Source organism: Citrus sinensis, chromosome 1 (assembly GCF_022201045.2).
Source record: "Citrus sinensis cultivar Valencia sweet orange chromosome 1, DVS_A1.0, whole genome shotgun sequence".
NCBI lineage: Eukaryota > Viridiplantae > Streptophyta > Magnoliopsida > Sapindales > Rutaceae > Citrus > Citrus sinensis.
This window is the reverse complement of record NC_068556.1, coordinates 13547901-13569968: the sequence shown is the minus strand read 5'-3', so window position 1 is coordinate 13569968 and position 22068 is coordinate 13547901. Positions and strand designations below refer to the sequence as shown.

The window sequence follows — 22068 nt, the reverse complement described above, 5'->3', positions numbered from 1 at the left end:
ATATAACTCCTTTAGATGAGTGCCATCGACAACAATCATAGGGCTGATGTACTACATGAAACCTTTGATGGAAAATCCAAGTGCTACAAAATAGTATAAGAAATTATCATTTCCACCCCGCTCGAGGTGAGTGACTGTACCCTTATTCGTTTTGGTCAAAACGTGAGAGTATTTGGAAAGTAAGTTGTATGACTCTACAGGGTTCCCTCGTACTATTTCAAGACCAACTTCTTTGGCTCGATATGCCTACTGATATGTTAACTGCACACCGTATTCTTACTGCATATCTGCTCTAATGTCATTCAGAGTGTATATCCGTTTATCCTGGATAAATTTATCCGCGATAAGATGACCAACAACTTGACTCTTTACTTGACGGAGACCGCCAATCAATATCTCATTAGAACAAGTGTGAACATTGTCAACTATTCTCACTACCCGAGGAACATTCTGCTCATTCGAACCTTTTGTTGCTCGAATACGCAATTTACATGATTTCGAAGAATAGTGGGCTTCAAAGCGTGTCATTGTGGACCATGTAATTTTGAAATCAAACTTATCCCGCAAGGCAACTTTGTGCAATTCCAATATTAACTCATTCTTCTTAGCGAACAACTTACCCACACCAATACCAGTAGAATTATAGCTTCTAACTAAGTCTAGAGCAACCAAATCTGAAGGTAAAATTAGAGCAAGACTCACGAATGGATAAATTGATGTCCTCTTCCTTGAATGAGCCATTGGAGGAATAAGACGGTTGTCTCTGCTATTAATAGGAATATCATATTAATACTCATCCTCATCATTGATAGGAATATCAGAATGACCAATGCCCCCACTATCAACTTCGCTATTGGAGTTCATGCCTTGCATACTATTGAACGACTCCAAATAAGCATTATCAACTTTTGTGTTGTTGGTGTCATCAACAGGACCATCATTACTGTGGAAATCATTATTGTGGAGTGGAGAGTAATGTTGCCCTAACGATGTCCTTAGAAGTAACACCTCTTTTTCAACATTCGCTAACGTTATGTCGTTCTCATCAATGGTGTCATTGTTTTCGTGGAATAGAGAGTAATGTTGCTGCAACAAAATCTGCTGTGGTAACACATCTTCCTCAATATCAGAGACAGAGTCGTTTACTCTAAATGAAGTTTCAGTTTCTACAAGTGGCTCAGGATCTTGGGCCGGAACTCGAGGAGATGTGATGAAAAATATAGAGATGCATCCATAATTGACTACATCAGAGGCCATGTGCAACACAACCTTGGCCATTTTATCGTTAAATATGTCCATAGGTAGTGAACATGCATGATAGATTGTGTTACTAGACCTCAAAATTGTCTTTATCGTCATACTATATGCGTTAGGCTTTATCTGTAAAACCTCATACACTTTTGCCAGAAATTGATTAAACATACAATCTCTTTTAACTAAAAAAACTGTATTCTTGGCATTCACATACTTCATATGGCCATCTGCCAATATCTTCCATCAATCGTCGTAACACAATTAAAGCATAACTAGATCCATTAAACCTAAAAATCATTAAAAAAAATAAAGAAATAAGATTACACGGAACAAAATATGGTAAAGTGAATATGCACCACATTTATATGGATATCGCACATACTGTGATTATGCGCTTAGGTGCAATAGGTGCATATTGCACTTAAGTTCAGGTAAATTTTTGGTTTAACCATGTGATAAAATGAAGTGTACAATTTTGGATTTGATTTGCCTCGTCGCAAGCTTCGAAACGATTTATTACATGCACAAAATGGACAAATGTAGCCCAAGTTAAAACTTTCGAAAAATATATGAAATTTAGTAAGACATGCTAAGTTAATGAGATAGGCAGTGGGACAGGTGCCCGTCTCACATAAACATAATGAGTTTATGTGCGACAGGCACTTGTCCCACTGCTTGTCACACATAAATTGGTGAGACTAGCATGTTGACCAAGTGGGACAGGTGCCTGTCTTATGAAGTTATGGACGACGGGCAGTGGGACAGGTGCCTGTCGCACATAAACGCAGTGGGTCTATGTGAGATAGGCACCTGTCCCACTTCATGTCTCACTTGTTATGGGCTTTTTTTTTTTGCTCGAGTTTTTTTTTTGTTTTCAATAATTTCTCTTGATTTCTCAACTCAAATTAAGTACTTTTAACAAATCACATTGCTTATGAATGAAAAATAATAACATTTGCAGCAAAACCCACTTTAATTTCGAACTTAGTTGCTAAAATCAATATATTAAAAGTTTATATTGTGTAAGAGTATACACTAACCTTAAAAGTTTATATTGTGTAAGAGTATACACTAACCTTAAGAATCTCTCTAATTGATGATTATATCTTCCGTTATGCAGTGCTTATTTGATGAAATTTGTTGATTTGTTGAGAGTGATGAAGTTTGTTGAGAGTGATGAAGTTTGTTGAGAGTGTTGAAGGTTTGTTAGCTTGTTGATGGTTGAGAGCATTTAGTTGTGGTGGAATTTCTCAAGTGGCATACGTTTGTAAATTTATTGAAAGTGATGAGAATAATTTAGTCCAAAAATAGGGTGTTTGGCTAGTTATGATAGAAAAAAATTGGGTGGGTCAAATTTAAAAATTGCCAAAGTTTTAAGGATTTATTTGTAAATTTCCCTATTTTTTCTTTTATTAATTATTTTCTTCTTTTATTATTTGAATAAGTCAAGCTAGTTGTTGGATAAGTTGGAGTCCAAGTTAGTTTGTTAGCAATTTTGTTGGCACATGGCTGTAGTCTTGGAAAACACAGACATGAATTTTGGAGGTTCGGCTCCCTGAAAGGAATATGATATATTCATTAGCTTATTTTCCCTTTCTTTTTCACAATAAGCGGAGGAAAGAAATATGAAACTAGCTCATATATAGCAGCATGTTAATAAATTGTTGTTGCTACAGTTTATCCCTTTGATGAATTCTATTATAGTATTGAATTCATTTATTCCCACTTAATTTCTATGATTTATTTGTGAATTTTTTGTATGTGTGAACCAAATATTCATTTTATGACATTAAGCAAGCCCCTAAAAGTAACAAATATTCAAATCTTTTATCAGTTTACTAACACACTGTTATTTTAACTATAAACTGATTCTGACTTAAAAAATTGGAATTAGCAGAGTTATGGCTCACCATTGATGTCTACAGTCTTTCAGTTGTGTCATTGCTCGACTGAGCTTGTTTATTTGTTCAACCATTCATTTAGCATACAAGTAAAAGAGCATTAATAGTCAGCCATAACTCTACTAATTCCATGTTCACTAACACACCATAAGGAAAAACTTGTTATCAAAATGAAATATAAAGCCACATCTGTGGACGGGGATCTTCAACAACTGTTTCTATTAGTCTCTGTAAATCAATCCACTGAAGTTGAAATTTCATAAGAGGCACATGGAAAAAGCTTGTAATAGCTAAGTGTATTATAACCCTGTAAGCCCTGCACGAGATTAAGAAATCCCTAGCAAAAAATGACCAACAAAAATTCAATGTCACGTGGAAAAAGCTTGAAAAGATTTCGACAAAGTCATCATTAGAGGCACCCACTACATCTAGGGGAACTTACTACAACAAGGGTCACTAAGAGCTATATCAAATGCCAACAATAAAGCCTACTAAAAAATGGTCAATCAAGATTCAGATTTCAAACTTTAAGACTTCCTCCCAAGTCTTAAAAAGTTCTTTGTAAATTTGCTTTTAATTTGTTAAAATAATAAGCGAAATAAACATTTGGGCTATATTGTAAATTGGCATGAAAATTGGGTGATTTCTATGTAAAGTTTACAAGAATAATTGCATCATGGAATCAAATTCCTATTTGCTAAAGGATTGAGGAAACCTTTGCAAGAAGGATTTCCTATATGTGCAGTAGTCCTCAAATATATTGTTGTTTTTTTTATGTAACGACTCCTACTGAGTCTCACGTCCCTAAATTAAGGTTTGATATGTGCACTTTAAAACACTTGGGCTGTCTCCCCTGCTAATAAGCAAATACAAATGCGGTGTAATTGTAAATTAGCATAAATTCTACTGATTTCCGTACAGTCTGCAAGGTGTAATTGCATGCAATCAAATTCCTATTTCCTATAGGATTTAGGAATCCTTATGTAGGAATATTTTGCTTTGCAAACAAGGATTTTCTATGTATACAGTAGTTGCCTCAATTATACAATAAACTGTTGTCTTTTTGTACATACTGACTGCAAATGGTACAGCCAAGTCCTGTTAACAAGCAAATGCAAATGGTTTATGAATAGATCATAAGAATTAAGTTAATAAGTTCAGAGTATTATAAATTCTTAAAGCTTATTCATTACTGTGATAACGGTGATATCGGGGAGATTCTTGCTGAATTTCGCTGCGATAAATCGGTGTGTGGTAAAAGATGTTCAATCGACTGTAAGGAAAAAAGTTCACAAGCAATGAAGCAAGCAAGAAAGACACCAAGAGTGGTAGTAAAGAATCTCCTCAAGTTGTCTATGTTACTCCCAGTTGTAGACTTGTCATTGCACCCAAGATGATGAGAACCATCAAGGGAATACCATTAAAGCTTCAAGTGATCCTTTGCACATTCATGGAGGCTCAATTACAAGGGCTAGAGCCAAAAAGATGCAAGACATCATGAATTGGGCTTGGAGAAACGACAAGGCATTGTTGGCATTATTCAAGCTATTGGGCAGTCAAATACACAATTTGGATCCAATACAGAAAGAGCAAATTCGGAATAAAACTAGTATTGATTGAGGTAGAACTAATGTGCAACCTATATATCATTGGAAAGATAATTAAGTTAACTTTTCAATGCAATTTACAGAGCTGGATTTCGAGTTCTCTAAAAGGAGTTATGACCAATTTATTACAGCTTGTTCAGGGGAAATTCCAACGACTCCTTTGCTTATTCAACTTCATTTATTTGTTTTGTTTCAAGTTTGTCAATGTGTTAGGTAAGTCTACTATTGATGATGGTGCGCTAGTATTATGTTTGTCAATGATAGCATTAATTATTGTAAGCTAGCATTAAGTTTGTCAATGATAGCATTAATTATGGTAGACTAGCATTAAGTTTGTCAATAATTAGCATTAATAATGGTAGGTTGGTGAAGACTTTTGAAGCACCATTTGACAAACCTATGCTTGGAGGGTTGTTTCAATGTTTTTATTTGTATTTTGAGGATCTTAGGTTTCTTTTAACCTATTTAAACTTAGTAACCTTACTATGTAAGACAATTGGAGATTAATGTTATTTGAATTTGAAAGAATTATTCTTCTTTGGTTCTTTTGAGAACTAGTGAACTTATTAAGAATTTGCACTCTTGTGGCGTTCCAAATCTAGACTTATGGTTCACATTCTCGTCTATATTTTGAGTGTGGCGTCAATATCATGCTCTATACCTTTGGTTTATGTTTTCTTAAGCATTGGGTCAAGATTTTGTTTATCTTAAATCAATTTAGAACTTTCTTGGGAAATTAAAACTTCAAATTAAGTGTGGGTTTCAAAGTTTTATTGTGGGATTCGCATCACAAGAGTAAAGAAAATCCGATCGTCATGGTCAGCCATGGCCATAACTCAAAACTTGCTCCCCGAGTTTTGAGTAATGAATGAGTTTGTGTGCCTCCAGCTCCATTCAAACGGCAGCGTCTTCAAATTAATCCGTACCAAGAAGCCCAAAAAATGAATGCGGAGATGAACACTTCCAGTTTGACAACTCTTTCAGTTCAGCTTTTGAGACCAAATTTTGAATAATCAATGGGTTTGTGTGCATCCAGCTCCATTCAAACAGCAGCGTCTTCAAATTAATCCGTACCAAGAAGCCTGAAAAAATGAATGCGGAGATGAACACTTCCCAGTTTGACAACTCTTTCAGTTCAGCTTTTGAGAACGTTGAGAGGTTGAAAGGAATCAATGACAAGGGAATCAGTTTGTAGAAAAATTCTTTCAAAGTTGAATCACATTTAAGTGCGTCGAATTTAAGGTATATCGAACGAATTTATGGTAAGGAAGGCCTAGTGGTAATGGACAAATTGCACAATGACGAACCCATTGCTTGTATTGCCTTTCATATTCATTCGTCTCAAGGAAAAACTGCAGGACGCTGCAGGAAAAAATTCTGAATGTAACAAGAATTGGACTCGAGTCAATGCTGAAAACTATAACAAGTTGCTTCGTTAGAATTAATTGCATGCATGTAGCTTCTAACTTGTAACTTGTACTCCACTTCGAACAATAATTCTATCCTGCTCTTCCCACTTAATTTACATGCTTACTTTAGTTTTGTTTGATATGTATGAGGTATTAAGGTGAGGTTGGTTATACATTATCAATAAGATCAAGCGAGCAAAAGAAATGAATTCCCAACAAATGAACATGCATCATCTCCAATATGCAAATCTGGTTATAAAATTGCAATTCCAGCGTAATGAAAGAAACAATGAAATCCCAACATATTGAATGTGCATTATTCAACAATGAAATTGCCTCCTTTTTTTTAAATTTTTTTTCCTTTTTTTTTTTTTTTTTGAGGTAAGCGCAAGAGAATGAAACGGAAAAGTTCATTTTACATTATTCTCGGAAACAAGAAGCATTACATACTTGGGTTTGTTTTTGTATCCTTATTTCTCATCATATGCACGAATCTTCATGCTTTCCCAGAAGAACCAAACAGACGCATCTTTTCAGCAACAACAGCTTTCATGGCTTCTTTTGCAGATGCCATAAGATGGATCAGATCACTCTTGGGCCTGCTGAGTGAGTCCATGTAAGCCTTCCGCACCTCTGTATTTACATTGAATTTTCTCACTCCTCTCTCAATACATCCCTATTCATGTCAATTCAATAAGATTGATCATGTAATCCTTGAATAAATATAACAATGCCAATTTATAATTTATGTTTTTAATTGAGTGCCCCAGAAAATAAAAAGAAAAGAAAAATGCATACAATACACGCAGGCATTCATTTTCTTTAAAAACCAACAACAATAATCTCAAGATGAATAGATTTACCTTTATTAGTTCCGCAGACAACCCAGAAGCTCCATGAAGCACCAGTAAAACACCTTTCTTTGAGCTCAAGGCATGCAGGTCCTAAATAAACCAAGATGATTAGGATAAAGCTAGGGTTGACTGAATGATGATATCCATCTACATCTAGTTTCCAAAGAAATGAATGCACATAATATTCTTGCATGCTATTGAAATTGGAAGAATAAGAATTTCTGCTTTTCCAAGTGATTTCTGCTTTTCCAAGTGCCTTTATCCATCAACTAGATTGTTGAAGAAACCAAGATGATTAGGATAAAGCTAGGGTTGACTGAATGATGATATCCATCTACATCTAGTTTCCAAAGAAATGAATGCACATAATATTCTTGCATGCTATTGAAATTGGAAGAATAAGAATTTCTGCTTTTCCAAGTGATTTCTGCTTTTCCAAGTGCCTTTATCCATCAACTAGATTGTTGAAGAAGGTAAGGAATGTAAACTATGAGAGAAGCTATGAATTTTGTAGAGGTTTACATGCTGCAGTGCAGGACTTCTCATTCAATAAAATAAATTTCCAAAAACATTTATGTGGGAAGTCAGTTTGGCATGGAACCAGTGCAATGATTTAGTTGTAAGTTAATAATTTATCACCCACATTGAATGTATTTAGAGTTTTGAACAGTGAAACATGCAATAAAACCAACACAGAATGAATTGTGCCTTAATGTTCGAGATGAAACAGTGTCTGCCTTTAAAGGATAAACATTATTGGCGAGATCTCAATCTTAGTGCCTTATGTTGAAGCAGAAAATGTACGACCCGTGTGTACTTACCTTCAGCAAATCAAGTTTAAGATTGGGGCCACTTGAAGGGTATTTTCCATGTACGTTTCCGATGCACACAGCCAAAGCATCTATGTCAGTCTCATCAATGAACTCTTCAGCCTGAAAATAGTGATATTCATTGTGATGATACTGGCAATGAAAAGTATTGGGAAAATATTTCTTGACAAATTAGAGTGCAACATAACCTGATTAACATCAGTCAGCTTTGCTTCATAATCTTCAACAGTCAAACCATCCTCTGTTCCAGACAATCTTCCTAGTTCAGCTTCCACAAGCATACCTTTTGAGTGGGCCAAGAAAGATATGTACTTTGTGTGTGAGATATTATCCTTGAAGGGAAGATGTGAACCATCTACCATGAGTGAATCAAATCCCTGGGATTTGACTATCATAAATGAGTACCATTCCATTATATAAGAACTAGTATGCTGCTAACCATTTTGTAGCTGAAAATGGATCTCACAAGATGACACGATTAAAAAAAAAAAAAAAAAAAAAAGAAGCTAACTCTAACTCACCAAAACAATGGCTTCCATAAGTTCTAGCTTTGAAGTTCCATGGTCAAAGTGAACAGTGATGGGAACCTGTGCAGTTATATTAACTCCTTTACCAAATATGTAAAAGCAGTAAGAAAACAAGTTCGTTCATATTAACATTTATCTTACAAAAGGTTTAAGAAAATCTATACAACAATATATCAGATTTAAAATTAAGTCATTTTTCCCTGGGTGGGCAATGTCACCTACAATTAATGAGACAGCAAAGTGAGAAAGACAAATGCCCATGTAAAATTTTCCACATGGTTCAAAACATAGTAAGCTCCCAATCACGATTATTGTAAGTTCAAAAAGATCCATCCTACCAAAAACTTAATGAAGCTTCCATGCATCAAGTTTTTTATTCAACCCCCCCCCCCCCCCCCCCCAACCCAAAACCAAAAAAAAGGTGGCTAGCTGCAAAATAATTTAATACAATTGAAGATCAGAATCTAATGCCTTGAATATTAGCTGATAACTGTGTTGGCTTGATATATTCAGATCAGTCTAATTGCAATTATTGCCAAATTGGCATAACATAACTCACATTACTACCAAATTCATAGTCTATGCTTATGCTCATTTAAATATTGTTCTAAATCCTAATTTCTGATAACATATGAAATGCCACTTACACTGGAATGTTCAGCAGCTGAGACACAGCATGCAACCAATGGGAGTCCTCCTTCCTTTAAGGCACTAGGATGAATCTGGAAGAAGACAATACATAATTTGCAACTTTTCTGAAATTAAGATTCCAATAAAACTGAATGTGATTAATCAATTTTCTGAACTGAAATGCACACGGCAAAATGTAGGATAGAAACAAAAGAAATATCGATTCACCTACAGAGTAATATATAAGTTTGAAAATCAATTATCCCTTTGTTTTTGGGAACAAGTGGAAGTAATTCTCCTGAGAAGAACCATTTTATCACAGAATTGCATCACTCTACTTTTCAGAAAATCATAAAGCACTTCCAGATTGGGTCTTGCATCCAAAGACAGAAAGATTATGGTAGAATCAAAAGATCCTCATTGACATAAATTAATAAATAAATCAAAATGCTATAATGACTCCTAATCTTTTAACGGAACAACTAAGAACATGTATAGAGATACTTTCGCATACATTTGAATGCACTAGAACAGCTTAAGAGATAACTGTGGAATCAAAAGATCCTCATTGACATAAATTAATAAATAAATCAAAATGCTATAATGACTCCTAATCTTTTAACGGAACAACTAAGAACATGTATAGAGATACTTTCGCATACATTTGAATGCACTAGAACAGCTTAAGAGATAACTGTGGATAGAGTTGCATGGTTTTCGAATCCAAACACCAAAATCTATAAGGTTGAGATAAGTTTTATATTGGGTAGTAATCATGCTGGTAAAGAACAGATGTTTGCTGATTATTTTAGCTATGCCCTCAGTTTATACATGGGTAGTCAACCATGCCCCTTGATTAGAAATGTCCAGAGTACTTAATAAACATCTGAAACTGTAATGAAGTCGTCAATCTACATTATGGAACTTTAATATAACATTTTGTAGACATAGAATTTGTCTCCTTTTCTTTATTTTGAAAGCATAGAATTTGTCTTTTACATGTTAAACAAAACAGAAGTTTGATCAATCCTTTAATAACTTTTAATATGTAATCAAGTTCTACCTATATTCATATTCATTTTGTAATGAAGGATCCATTACAGGTACGTTGATGCTAATACATCTTTTTATTCATTTTGGACAAGAGAATGAGGAAGGAAATGCTACATAAATTGAAAGAAAACTTCAAACATATCTTCCAACCAGGGGAAGCAGGAGCAATTACTGTAGAAATCATTTTGCAAATATTATAGTGCTTATTGCATCCAATCATTTTCTGTTGATGTGAATAAACTGCTAACCGAGACCAAAGGGTGGAAAAAGAGAGACTTTTCAGATTTAGATGAATGTGGATTATAAGAGGGAGAAACAAGATGATCTTAATTAAAGGATTAGCAAAGTACTACCAAGGTTACGAAAGAAAACAGCTGAAAGCCCGTCACTGTTTTTTTATTGGGCTTTGCAACCCATACATCCCAAAATACATCTTACCAATTAAGGTGTGAGTCACCTCTTATAAACCAAGCATCTCTTTCGTGCTTTGTCAATGTGGGATTTGCCTAGGGTGTTACATAGTACCCGAACTCCCATATTTTAAGTTCACTATATTATCCATATGATTCATGTGATTTTAAAAGTTGGCCGGAAAAGGAAAATATTGGGGGTTGAAACTTGAGCATTCCGTTCATTTATAGTAGAGATTTGGTTATGCATATTGCAGAAAATATGGAAAGATTATATTATTTGACCTTCTTGATTTCTAGGATTAGTTGTCTCATTTGTTGACCTTTGTATAGACAGCTATTACTAATTTGTATATTTCCAAAAATTAGGAAGTTAAATTAGGAATGTGTAGTCCTATAAATTAACCCTATTGTACTGGCTGTTATAGGTACTTAAAAAATAAGAAAAGATTTTATTATTCTCCTCTGTTTAGACGGTATCAGAGCTACGGCAGAATTAAGCCTGACTTGAGTCCATGCAGATATGTTCATTGTCTTGTTGTAATGGTGCAAAACACCATGCCTGGGGTTACAATAATTGGTGATACCAATTCCACTGCTATATCTATTGGAATTGGCACAAGGGAGTTTCTACCATTGGGATCTTGAAACTTGAACAGAAGTGAGAGTTTTCCCATGCAATTAACCGGTCACAAATTGAACAGTAAGAACTATCTAGAATGGGCGCAATCCATTAAGTTGGTGGTCGATGGCAAGGTTAGACTTGGCTACATCACCGGTGAGACGAAGGAGCTGAAAAAAACTATTAGACTTGGCTACATCACCGGTGAGACGAAGGAGCCGGAAAAAACTTATCCAACATGGAAGACTTGGGAGTCGGAAAATTCCCTAGTTATGTCTTGGTTGATCAATTCCATGGAGGTTTCAATTGGGAAGACGTATTTGTTTCTTCCCACCGCAAAGGATGTATGGGATGCGGTCCGAGAAACGTATTCTGATCCAAAAAATTCATCACAGATTTTCGAATTGAAAAGAAGACTATGGCAGACTAGGCAAGGTGATCGTGCTGTTTTTGAGTATTACAACGAGATGAAGGCCTTATGGCAGGAGCTTGATCTCTGCTATGAAGATGATTAGGCCTGTATGACAGATAGTGTTCGTTATTTAAAATGAATTGAAGATGATCCTGTTTATGAATTTTTGGCAGGTTTGAATAAGAGCCTTGATGAAGTGTGAGGGCGGATTCTTCGCAGAATTCCTTTGCCGTCAATCTGGGAAGTATTTTCAGAAGTACAACGAGAGGAAGGTCGATGCAAAGTGATGTTAGGAGAAAAAACCGTATCTGCTCCAGAAGTTTCAGCCTTAATGACAGGGACTAATCACAATAATTCCTTATCCCAGGCACGATAGATTGGAAGCCACGCAATTTTAGTCAATCAAACCGTGACTCAAAGGCCTTCCACTCAGCCACTGAGGAGAATGGAAACACTACAACTACAGCTACGACACCTTCATTCAGTAAGGAACAGTTAGAACAACTGTATAAACTTTTTCAGTCCGCACAAGTGACTAATCCAGTATCTTCTTCTTGTTCCTTAGCCCAGAAAGGTAATTATCTTCAATCTGCTGTCTTTAATGTCTCCACTATTCCTCTTTGTCCATGGATAATAGATTCAGGTGCCACCGATCATATGACTGGATGCTCTAAATTGTTTTCTTTCTATAGTCCTTGTGCAGGCAATAAAAAAATGAAGATTGCTGATGGCTCCCTCTCGGTAATTTCTGGGAAAGGGTCAATTGTTATCTCTCATACTCTCGTTCTTCACGATGTCCTTCATGTTCCAAATCTCTCTTGTAATCTTTATCTGTAAGTAAAATAACTTGTGATTTAAAGTGTTGTGCTAAATTTCTTCCAAATTGTTGTGAATTTCAGGAACTGGATACGGGGAGGATGATTGGCAATGCTAGAGAGTATGGCAGTCTCAATTACTTTGATGATGGGTACTCTATGTGTCAACAACAGAAAATTTCAAATCTCGGAGTATGCTTTAGTTCTACTGATGATAAAATAATGTTATAGCACCATAGGTTAGGCCATCCTAGCTTTTTATATTTAAAGTATTTGTTTCCAAACTTGTTTTGTAATAAACTTCTATTGTCTTTTCAATGCGATATTTGTCAATTAGCTAAACACCATCGTGCATCTTTTCCTATTCAACCATATAAAGCATCCAAGCCTTTTATCCTTATTCATAATGATGTGTGGGGTCCATCTAGGACATTAACCAATTTTGGAAAAAGATGGTTTATAACATTTATTGATGATCATACACACCTAAGTTGGGTCTATCTACTCAAACAAAAAATCTGAAGCAGAACATGTTTTTAAAAACTTTTATAGTAAGGTTGAAACACAATTTCAAACAAAAATTCAAGTGTTTTGAAGTGACAATGGGAAGGAATACTTTAATCAAATATTGGGGTCATTTTTCTTAGAAAAAGGAATTGTTCATCACAGCTCTTGCATTAACACTCCTCAACAAAACGGGATAGCAAAGCGAAAAAATAAGCACCTCCTAGAAGTAGCTAGGTCTTTAATGTTCACCTTTAAAGTTCCTAAATACGGGAAGCAATTCTTACTGCTACATATCTTATTAATAGGATGCCATCAAGAGTTTTGAACTTTCAGACACCATTGACAGTTTTAAAAAAATTCTTTCCAATGACACATTTGACTTCAGATTTACCTTGAAAGGTCTTTGGATGTGTTGCCTTTGTATACACAATCATAATAGGGATAAGCTAGATCTACGGGTTGTAAAATGTGTTTTTATGGGCTATTCTCCTACTAAAAAAGGGTATAAATGTTTTGATCCTAACAAACAAAAATATTTTGTCACGATGGATGTTACATTTTTTTTGTCTCAAAGTTTTTTTAATCCTCCTCTTCAGGGGGGGGGGGGGGGGAAGGAAATCAAGACTCGGTGTTTGAGCTTGACATGAGTACTAATGGTAAGGCAAATATTGAAACTGCAATTTTAAATCCTAATACCTTGAATAAGGAGGATAGGAGGACTACCTTAGTGCCTGAACATAAAACTGACACTAGGATAATAGACAAGACACGCTTCAATGATGAGAGATTATTCGGGAAAACTTACGTTAGGGAGAAACGGATTCAAAGTAAGAAAGATGCAACTATACTTCCTCAACGCCATGAATCTAATCTAATTCCAGATCCAAAAAACATTGATTCTAAAAATCTAGGTACAATCTCTAAATTTATAAAGTCTTGAGTCTTTATCTATCCCACAAGTACATTCTGACCCTTTAGATCTTCCCATTGCTCTTAGGAAAGGAATTAGATCATGTACTCAACACCCCCTTTCCAATTTTGTGTCTTATAAGAACCTGTTATCATCTTATCATACTTTTGTCTCACAATTGTCAAGTGTGGATATACCTAAGTTTATACAGGAAGCGCTAAAGGTTCCTAAATGGAAGAAGGCTGTTCTTGAAGAAATGGAGGCTCTAGAAAAAAAATGGAACGTGGGAGATGGTTTATTTGCCTAAAGGAAAATTGATTGTTGGTTGCAAGTGGATTTTCACTGTGAAATACAACTCAGATGGATCCTTGGAACACTATAAAGAAAGGTTAGTAGCAAAAGGATTCACACAAACCTATGGAGTTGATTATCAAGAGACATTTGCTCACGTAGCCAAACCAAATACCATTCGAATACTACTCTCTGTAGCTGTTAATTTGAAGTGGCCGTTGTTTCAACTAGATGTTAAAAATGCATTTCTCAATGGAGAATTGGAAGAGGAAGTATATATGGGTGAGCCCCCGGCTTTGAAGACAAGTTTGGAGGAAAGGTGTGTACATTGAAGAAATCCCTTTATGGACTGAAGCAGTCTCCTCGTGCTTGGTTCGAGAGATTTACTAGCTTTGTTAGAAAAGAAGGATATAGTCAAGGACAATCTGATCATGCAATGTTCGTGAAACACACACATGGTGGAAAGATGGCTGTCCTGATTGTATAGGTAGACGACATCATACTTATTGGGAGCGATGGTGATGAGATGAGTAGGCTTAAGAAGCACCTGGCATTGGAATTTGAAATTAAGGATTTGGGTCCCTTACGCTATTTCCTGGGTATGGAAGTTGCAAGATCTAGAATGGGAATTTTTGTGACACAAAGAAAGTATGTTCTGGACTTGCTAGAGGAGGCAAGAATGAGTGGTTGCAAACCAAGTGATACGCCCGTGGATTCTAATAAGAAGTTAGGAGAGGTTTCCGATGGATTCTAATAAGAAGTTAGGAGAGGTTTCCGATGGAGTTCCAGTTGATAAAGGTAGATATCAATGTCTTGTAGGGAAACTCATTTATTTATCTCACACAAGACATGATATTGCCTTTGCCGTTAGTGCTATAAGCCAATATATGCACTCACCTTATGTGGAATATTTGGAGGCAGTTCACAAGATTCTTAGGTATTTAAAGAGAAGATTCTCAGGTATTTAAAGAGCACACCTACAAGAGGGTTGTTATTTAAGAAGAGTGATCAAAGGAGTGTAGAAGTCTTCACAGATGCAGACTGGGCAGGAGTAGTATTTAAGAAGAGTGATCAACATCTGGTTACTGTACATTTTTATGGGGAAATTTAATTACTTGGCGAAGCAAAAAACAAAACGTGGTTGCCAAGAGTAGTATTGAAGCTGGGTTTAGGGCCATGGCAAATGGGGTTTGCGAGGTGTTATGGATTAAAAGAGTCCTTGGAGAACTGAAATTAGATATTGAAGCACCTATGAGATTGTTCTGTGATAATAAATCAGCAATAAGCATTGCAAATAATCCAGTTCAGCATGATCGTACGAAGCACATTGAGATTGATAGGCATTTTATGAAAGAAAAGCTGGAGAATGGAGTTATTTGTTGCCGTTCATCCCTTCAGAGCAACAAACAGCAGATGTTCTTACCAAGGGACACTTCAGACCAAAGTTTGAATCTTTCATTGAAAAGTTGGGCATGATTAATATCTATGCACCAACTTGAGGGGAGGGTGCAGAAAATATGGAAAGATTAGATTAGTTGACCTTCCTGATTTCTAGGACTAGTTGTCTAATTTGTCTGATTTGTACACCTATTACTAATTTGTATATTTCCAAAACTTAGGAAGTTAAATCAGGAATGTGTAGTTCTATAAATTAAACCTATTGTACTTGCTGTTATAGGTACTTAAAAAATAAGAAAAGATTTTATTCTTCTCCTCTGTTTACACATATTAACAATAAAAATCTATATGTCACCCACCATTATTTAGATAACAAGTTTACTCACAGGAGATTCTTCTTCACCTCCATATTCCAAAAAACAGTCTTTTGAAAAACAAATATTTGTGATTGAAACCTGACGTATTCTATATGAATGCTATAGGCAGTATTCATATTCCATAAAGATAATTTTTCAATTACCATTATTCATTTTACTTTGGTGACCACCCTTCAGAAATTAGACATAATTTTGGTCAGCGGATCCATTAGAAGTATCTAAAGTTTAGATGAAGGGTCACAAAGCATCTCCTTGAAGCCTCATTGTAGGTAGATTTATCTTTTGGGATTGTTTACGATTTGCATTCCATTTGCGTAGTGCAAGACTATATAAGTTGCTTATTTCACAAACCACAGGTGTGCTGGAAATGGCTATCAGTAGTTTACCACAAATTATAGGTAATAAAAAAAGGTCAGACAGACAAGGGCTGAAATTCAAATAATTTATGTTGGACACACATTCTAGGCATGATAGCCAATAGTTGGCACGCAAACTAGCCTGAAAGCACAAGCAATTAAATAACAGTTAAAAAATATCAAAAAATAAAGTTAACCTTAATAATATATGTGTGTGTGTGTCTATACATGTATATATAAATGTATATATAACAACCACTTTGAAGGATTGTTTTGCAATGGGCAGTGATGAACTGACTTAACAAAAATCAAGCATATCTCAAAGAAAGAATGGGGAAAGTTTTTTTGGGAGACTTGTCCCATCTGCAGATCAAATTTTAATTGATAAATTAAAAGAAAAAAGAGGGCTCAAAGTTCGGCATCCCACATTATGAATTGTAACTCAATAATGGGTAATGTTGAGGTGACTGAATAAAAATAGAGCATGGCATGAAGTACGAATTTGGAAAGCTTTTGGAAAATTCTCAGTTATCTACCTTAAGTTTACCCTGTTATAAAAAATACAACAAAAATTTTAATTTATTTAATTTTCCAGCCTAAGTTTGTAATTTGTATAAACCTCTGCCAAACCGTTAACTGTCGTTCATAATTGATGATGTTACAAGGGTAATCTAAACATTTAACATTTTAAACATTTAGGGTGAAACTGTCCAATTCACAGCTCTAATGATAGTTATGCGTAACTAAATGTCAGTATTTGGTCATGCCAAATTGCATACTGAACTTTGAAACAAGTGCTTCTAACCTGTAAAATGGCAGGGCTACGTTCTTCCTCAGCAGCAGCAACAACTGCTTCGACTCCTTCCATGTTATAGACATTGAATGCTCCAACAGCATATTCACCTTTTTCTGCATTCTTTATATGGAATAACAATTGTCAGTATCTGAGGATATATTTAATAGTAAAATCTTTGAGAATGATCCTTACAAGAAGAAGCTCCTTAGTTGATGAAATTCTGACTGGGCGAGCCCAGGACCTCACTACATTTGCGACTGCATTATTGTCACCAACATTACCTAAAGCAAATTTCTAAATTTAAGATCTAAATTCATAATCTAAACAGCATGCAGAAAGAATTGAAATAGAACTCAAATTTACCAGGAAACACAACATATGGAACTCCTGGATGTCTACTTTCAGGACCAAGCTCCCACAAGGGAACACCAGCTAGAGCTTGTCCAACAACTTTGGCACGTTTTGCTTCCAAAGCTTTTGTAGCAATGTCAGAAGAGGTTATTCCACCCTAAAACAACCGCAGTAAGTGTATACATAAAATCATCAACAGGGTTGTGAGAAAATTTATGAATAGAGAAAATTTATCTTCAGATCTCAAAAGGGGCTGAAAGTCAGGGATATGAATAGAGAATTTCCGAGGGCTTTCTCCTAAGGTATTTTGATTGACATATTATATGTCAAATATGCAAAACTAGTCAAAATAAGTGACAAATGCCTTCATTTTTGTAAATCACTATTTAAAATGTGATGCCTGAAAGGTTTCAAACATTAGCTTTAATAAACCTTGTTAATTATTGTGAATCATCTAATATAATTGTTAGATTATTATATTAGATAAAAGTTTTAAAGAATCATCTAATATAATTACGTATAAAATAATCTAACAAATTTTCTGTGGTCTTGAATTCGAAAATAAAAGCAGATGGCATTCAATAAGTTAGCCAGCTGCTGGTTCAATCATACCAAAGGGCTGCTCAGTTAGTTAAGAATTTAGTATACCTTTGCAAGAATGTAACGAGGTCTTGTGGTTATCCGCCTAACTATTTCCACCATCGCAGAGCTCACCTTCAAATTGATTTCTAAACTCTCAGAAGGAGCTGCCAAAAATGAAAAAAATAACATGTCATTGGATAAAATAAAAAGTTATCTTTGCCACTTGAAGAAGGAAAGGAAAAGCTCTTTTCTATCCAGGAAACAACAAATGATATTATATGTCTTTTATGATACTAAAGATAACTGACATACCAAATGCCTCTAAATCTGGATTCCATTTGTAGTAATATATTTCACATGTAAATATACTCAAGGTACAATTAGATGAACATGTAGCAATCAATAAACAATAAACACTTGAGATTATTTTTGAGGAAAACTAACTTTTTCCAGTTATGAGTACTCGGCTTGTGATTAATAGAGTATCTTTCCGAGCCTGAAGGAAAACATCTACCATCTCAGCTGCTCTAATAATTTCCTCCTGCCTTTCTTCTAATGACTTCATGGCAACTTTATCGACAGAAACCTATTCATAAGAAAGGTTAGAGATGAGTTCCCTTGTGCTAACAATAATAGGCACGAAAAGTGGCTCAACTGTAGTTGGCTGGCTACAATAAGCAACTGAATACAAGCTGATACCTAGGATATATATATAGCTGATAGATTGTTTCGATATTCTTTCAGTAAAAGCACAGAATAAAACAGAGACATTTCATGCCGGGTACCTCAACGCTTCTTATGAAACGACCACTCTGTGATATAAGTTCTTCAACCTGTGGAGTGTTAAAAAAATCATTCATGAATCATGTGGATGAAATCAGAATTATACATAATTAGAATTGTATATATTAGGATCTATGTTATTTGGCAAGATTTATTTCCTTAAATAGGTTTACTGATTTGTTTCCTTAGAATTAGATTTCTAGCTGTTATAGCTCTGATTTTGTGGGATTTGATTTATTCCCCTGTAATCTATTTAAAGAGGAGTAATTCTCATCAATTAAACATAGAAATTATTCATTCTAATCTGTGAATTTTTCATGGTATCAGAGCCTAAGGACTAATTGTCTCTTATGGCTGGAAAAGAAGTCGACATCTCATCTGGTGACAATACCAGATCTTCAACATCTAGCCAATCTATGGCTGAGCCTAGTTCCATCCCAATTGCTTCTCTTTCCGGAAGCGATGCATCTCTTCATATTACAGCCGCACCAAAAGTATCTGCCTTAATGACTACTAAAACTCACTCAAATGGACAGCAACATCCTGATCATCGTTCGAACAAGCGACCATGGTGTGATCATTGTAATCGACCTGGACATACTCGGGACAAGTGTTGGGAGATTCACGGGAAACCAGCAAATTGGCAGCCTCGAAAAAAAAATGAAGGACGTGCACACTATACCCAATCCAATCAAGACCACTCTGGTGCATCTATTCCGTTCAGCAAGGAACAAATTGACCAACTATGCAAACTCCTCAATTCATCTTCTGTCAATGCCTCTCAGACCCATCCACCCAACTATGCAAACTCCACCAGTGGATCATGTTCTGTTGCCAAATCTGGTAAACTCTACTCTGTCATAAATTCCCAATCTATGATTCAATCTACAGACCCTTGGATAATTGATTCCGGGGCCTCTGATCATATGACAGGTAGCTCTAATTGTTTTCACTCTTATGTCCCTTGTTCTAAACATATCACTGTTAAAATTGCTGATGGATCTTTTACACTAGTAGTTGGAATTGGTGACATAAAACTATCTCCAAATTTAATCCTCAAATCTGTCTTCCATGTCCCTGCCCTAAAATGCAACCTGATCTCTGTCAGCAAAATCACACGTGACAATCATTGCGTTGCTAATTTCTTGTCTTCTTCTTGTCAATTTCAGGACCTATCATCGGGGAAGACGATTGGCAGTGCTAGGATTCATGATGGTCTTTATTACTTTAATGATGATCACCCAAAGAGTCAACAAATTTTTTTGTCTGGTGTTGCTTCTACATCTGTTTCTAGTACTAATGAAATAATGTTATGGCATCATAGGTTTGGCCATCCTAGTTTTTTATATCTAAAACGTCTATTTCCGTCTTTGTTTGATAATAAAAATACTGTTTCTTTTGAGTGTGAAATTTGTCAATTAGCTAAACATACTCGCATGTCTTTTTCTCCAAAGGTTTACATTCCTTCCACTCCATTCTCTTTGATCCACAGTGACATATGGGGACCTTCAAAAATTACAACTTGCCATGGGAAAAGATGGTTTCTTACATTTATAGACGATCACACACGGGTTACATGGGTTTATCTCCTACATAACAAATCTGAAGCCAGTCACATATTCAAAGTTTTTCACAAAATGATTCAAACTCAATTTCAAAGCCAAATTCGTGTTCTAAGAACTGACAACGGAAAAGAATATTTCAATTCCATTCTTAGTGATTATTTGTTAGAAAATGGAATTCAACATCAAAGCTCTTGTGTTGATACTCCACAACAAAATGGAGTATCGGAAAGAAAAAATCGTCATTTGTTAGAGGTAGCTTGGGCTCTCATGTTTACCATGCATATCCCAAAGTACTTGTGGGGGGATGCTATCCTCACTGCTACCTACCTCATAAATCGTATGCCAAGTCGTCCTATCAATTTTGAAACCCCTTTGTCTGTTCTTTCAAAAACCTACCCACATGTCTCTAAGTCTAATACACTTCCATTAAGAATTTTTGGTTGCACAGCATTTGTCCATATTCATGACCATAATAGAAGTAAACTTGACCCTCGAGCCATCAAAACTGTTTTCATTGGTTATTCTCCAACCCAAAAAGGATATCGGTGTTACTGTCCAAAAACTAAAAAAACATATATTTCTTGTGATGTCACATTCTTTGAAAATACACCATATTTTTCTCCAACTTCGCTTCAGGGGGAGAAATGGGATGAAGCTTGCTGTTCTTGGGATATCCATGACCTGCCCTTACTTGATGTTAAGTTGGATACAACCGTCTCTATTCCTGAGTCAACTAAAATCAGTCCTCCTGTAATTGATCCAATTTCACCAGTATTGGAAATAGGAGGAGATTCAACACTTTCAATATCTAAACAACCAGAATTGCAAGTCTACTCTAGAAAGAAAAAGTCTCAAGCAAATAAAGAAATCATGAATCCTACTCACAGTCATGAGGATGAACCGATGGTAGAGTCTCATTCACCAAACGAGTCAGGTAAATTCAGTCCTATTCCTGATCTAGATATGCCAATAGCATTAAGAAAAGGTGTTAGATCTTGCACTCATCACCCCATTTCTAAATTCATATCTTACTCAAATCTATCTCCTTCACTCCATGCTTTCACCTCGAGTTTGTCTAGTGTTTTTATTCCTAGATCCATTGAAGAGGCCCTATCTATTCCCGAGTGGAAAGTTGCTGTTCTTGAAGAAATGCACGCCCTTAGACAGAACAATACATGGAGCCTGGTAGAGTTGCCACAAGAAAAAAATACAGTGGGTTGTAAATGGGTATTCACTGTCAAGTATAAGGCTGATGGTTCAATTGAAAGACACAAAGCACGTCTAGTGGCCAAGGGCTTTACTCAAACGTACGGGATTGACTACACTGAGACCTTTGCTCCTGTTGCCAAACTCAACACTATTAGAATTCTTCTATCTTTAGCTGTAAACTCTGATTGGCCTCTACATCAACTTGATATAAAAAATGCCTTTCTAAATGGTGAGCTTGCAGAGGAAGTTTTTATGTGTCAACCTCCAGGATTTGAAGAAAACCTAGGGAGTCACACTGTTTGTAAACTCAATAAGTCCCTCTATGGTCTGAAGCAGTCTCCACGGGCTTGGTTCGACAGATTCTCCAAAGTTATCAAGGAATTTGGCTATGTCCAGGGACAAGCTGATCACACGTTGTTTGTTAAGCATGCTGAAAATGAAAAAATTACTATTCTTATAGTGTATGTTGATGATATCATTGTCACTGGAAATGATAACAAAGAAGTGGAAAGAGTCAAGCAGATGATGGCAAAGGAATTTGAAGTTAAAGACCTTGGAGCGTTAAGATATTTTCTTGGAATGGAAGTTGCAAGGAGTAAGAAGGGGATCTCTGTCTCTC

General features: G+C 35.7%; 1 protein-coding gene across 12 annotated transcripts in view; it reads right to left on the bottom strand.

The window, feature by feature from the left end:
- Positions 1-6404: 6404 nt before the first annotated feature.
- LOC102621925 (uncharacterized) overlaps positions 6405-22068 on the bottom strand; it is a 57930-nt gene continuing 42266 nt past the window's right edge. For 9 of the 12 annotated variants that reach the window (XM_052437566.1, XM_052437567.1, XM_052437577.1 and 6 more), the window contains 12 exons: positions 18678-18725; positions 18337-18478; positions 17959-18056; positions 17323-17467; positions 17152-17240; positions 16969-17079; positions 9030-9104; positions 8377-8442; positions 8044-8232; positions 7847-7957; positions 7035-7115; positions 6405-6847 (listed from right to left, as the gene is read on the bottom strand). In XM_052437566.1, coding sequence (XP_052293526.1) covers positions 6668-6847; positions 7035-7115; positions 7847-7957; positions 8044-8232; positions 8377-8442; positions 9030-9104; positions 16969-17079; positions 17152-17240; positions 17323-17467; positions 17959-18056; positions 18337-18478; positions 18678-18725 — 1335 coding nt within the window. In that variant the 3' untranslated portion in view covers positions 6405-6667. Of the gene's footprint in view, positions 6848-7034; positions 7116-7846; positions 7958-8043; positions 8233-8376; positions 8443-9029; positions 9105-9151; positions 12341-16968; positions 17080-17151; positions 17241-17322; positions 17468-17958; positions 18057-18336; positions 18479-18677; positions 18726-22068 lie in introns of those variants that run through there. The other 3 variants (XR_008053251.1, XR_008053252.1, XM_052437604.1) reach the window with 3 other exon arrangements.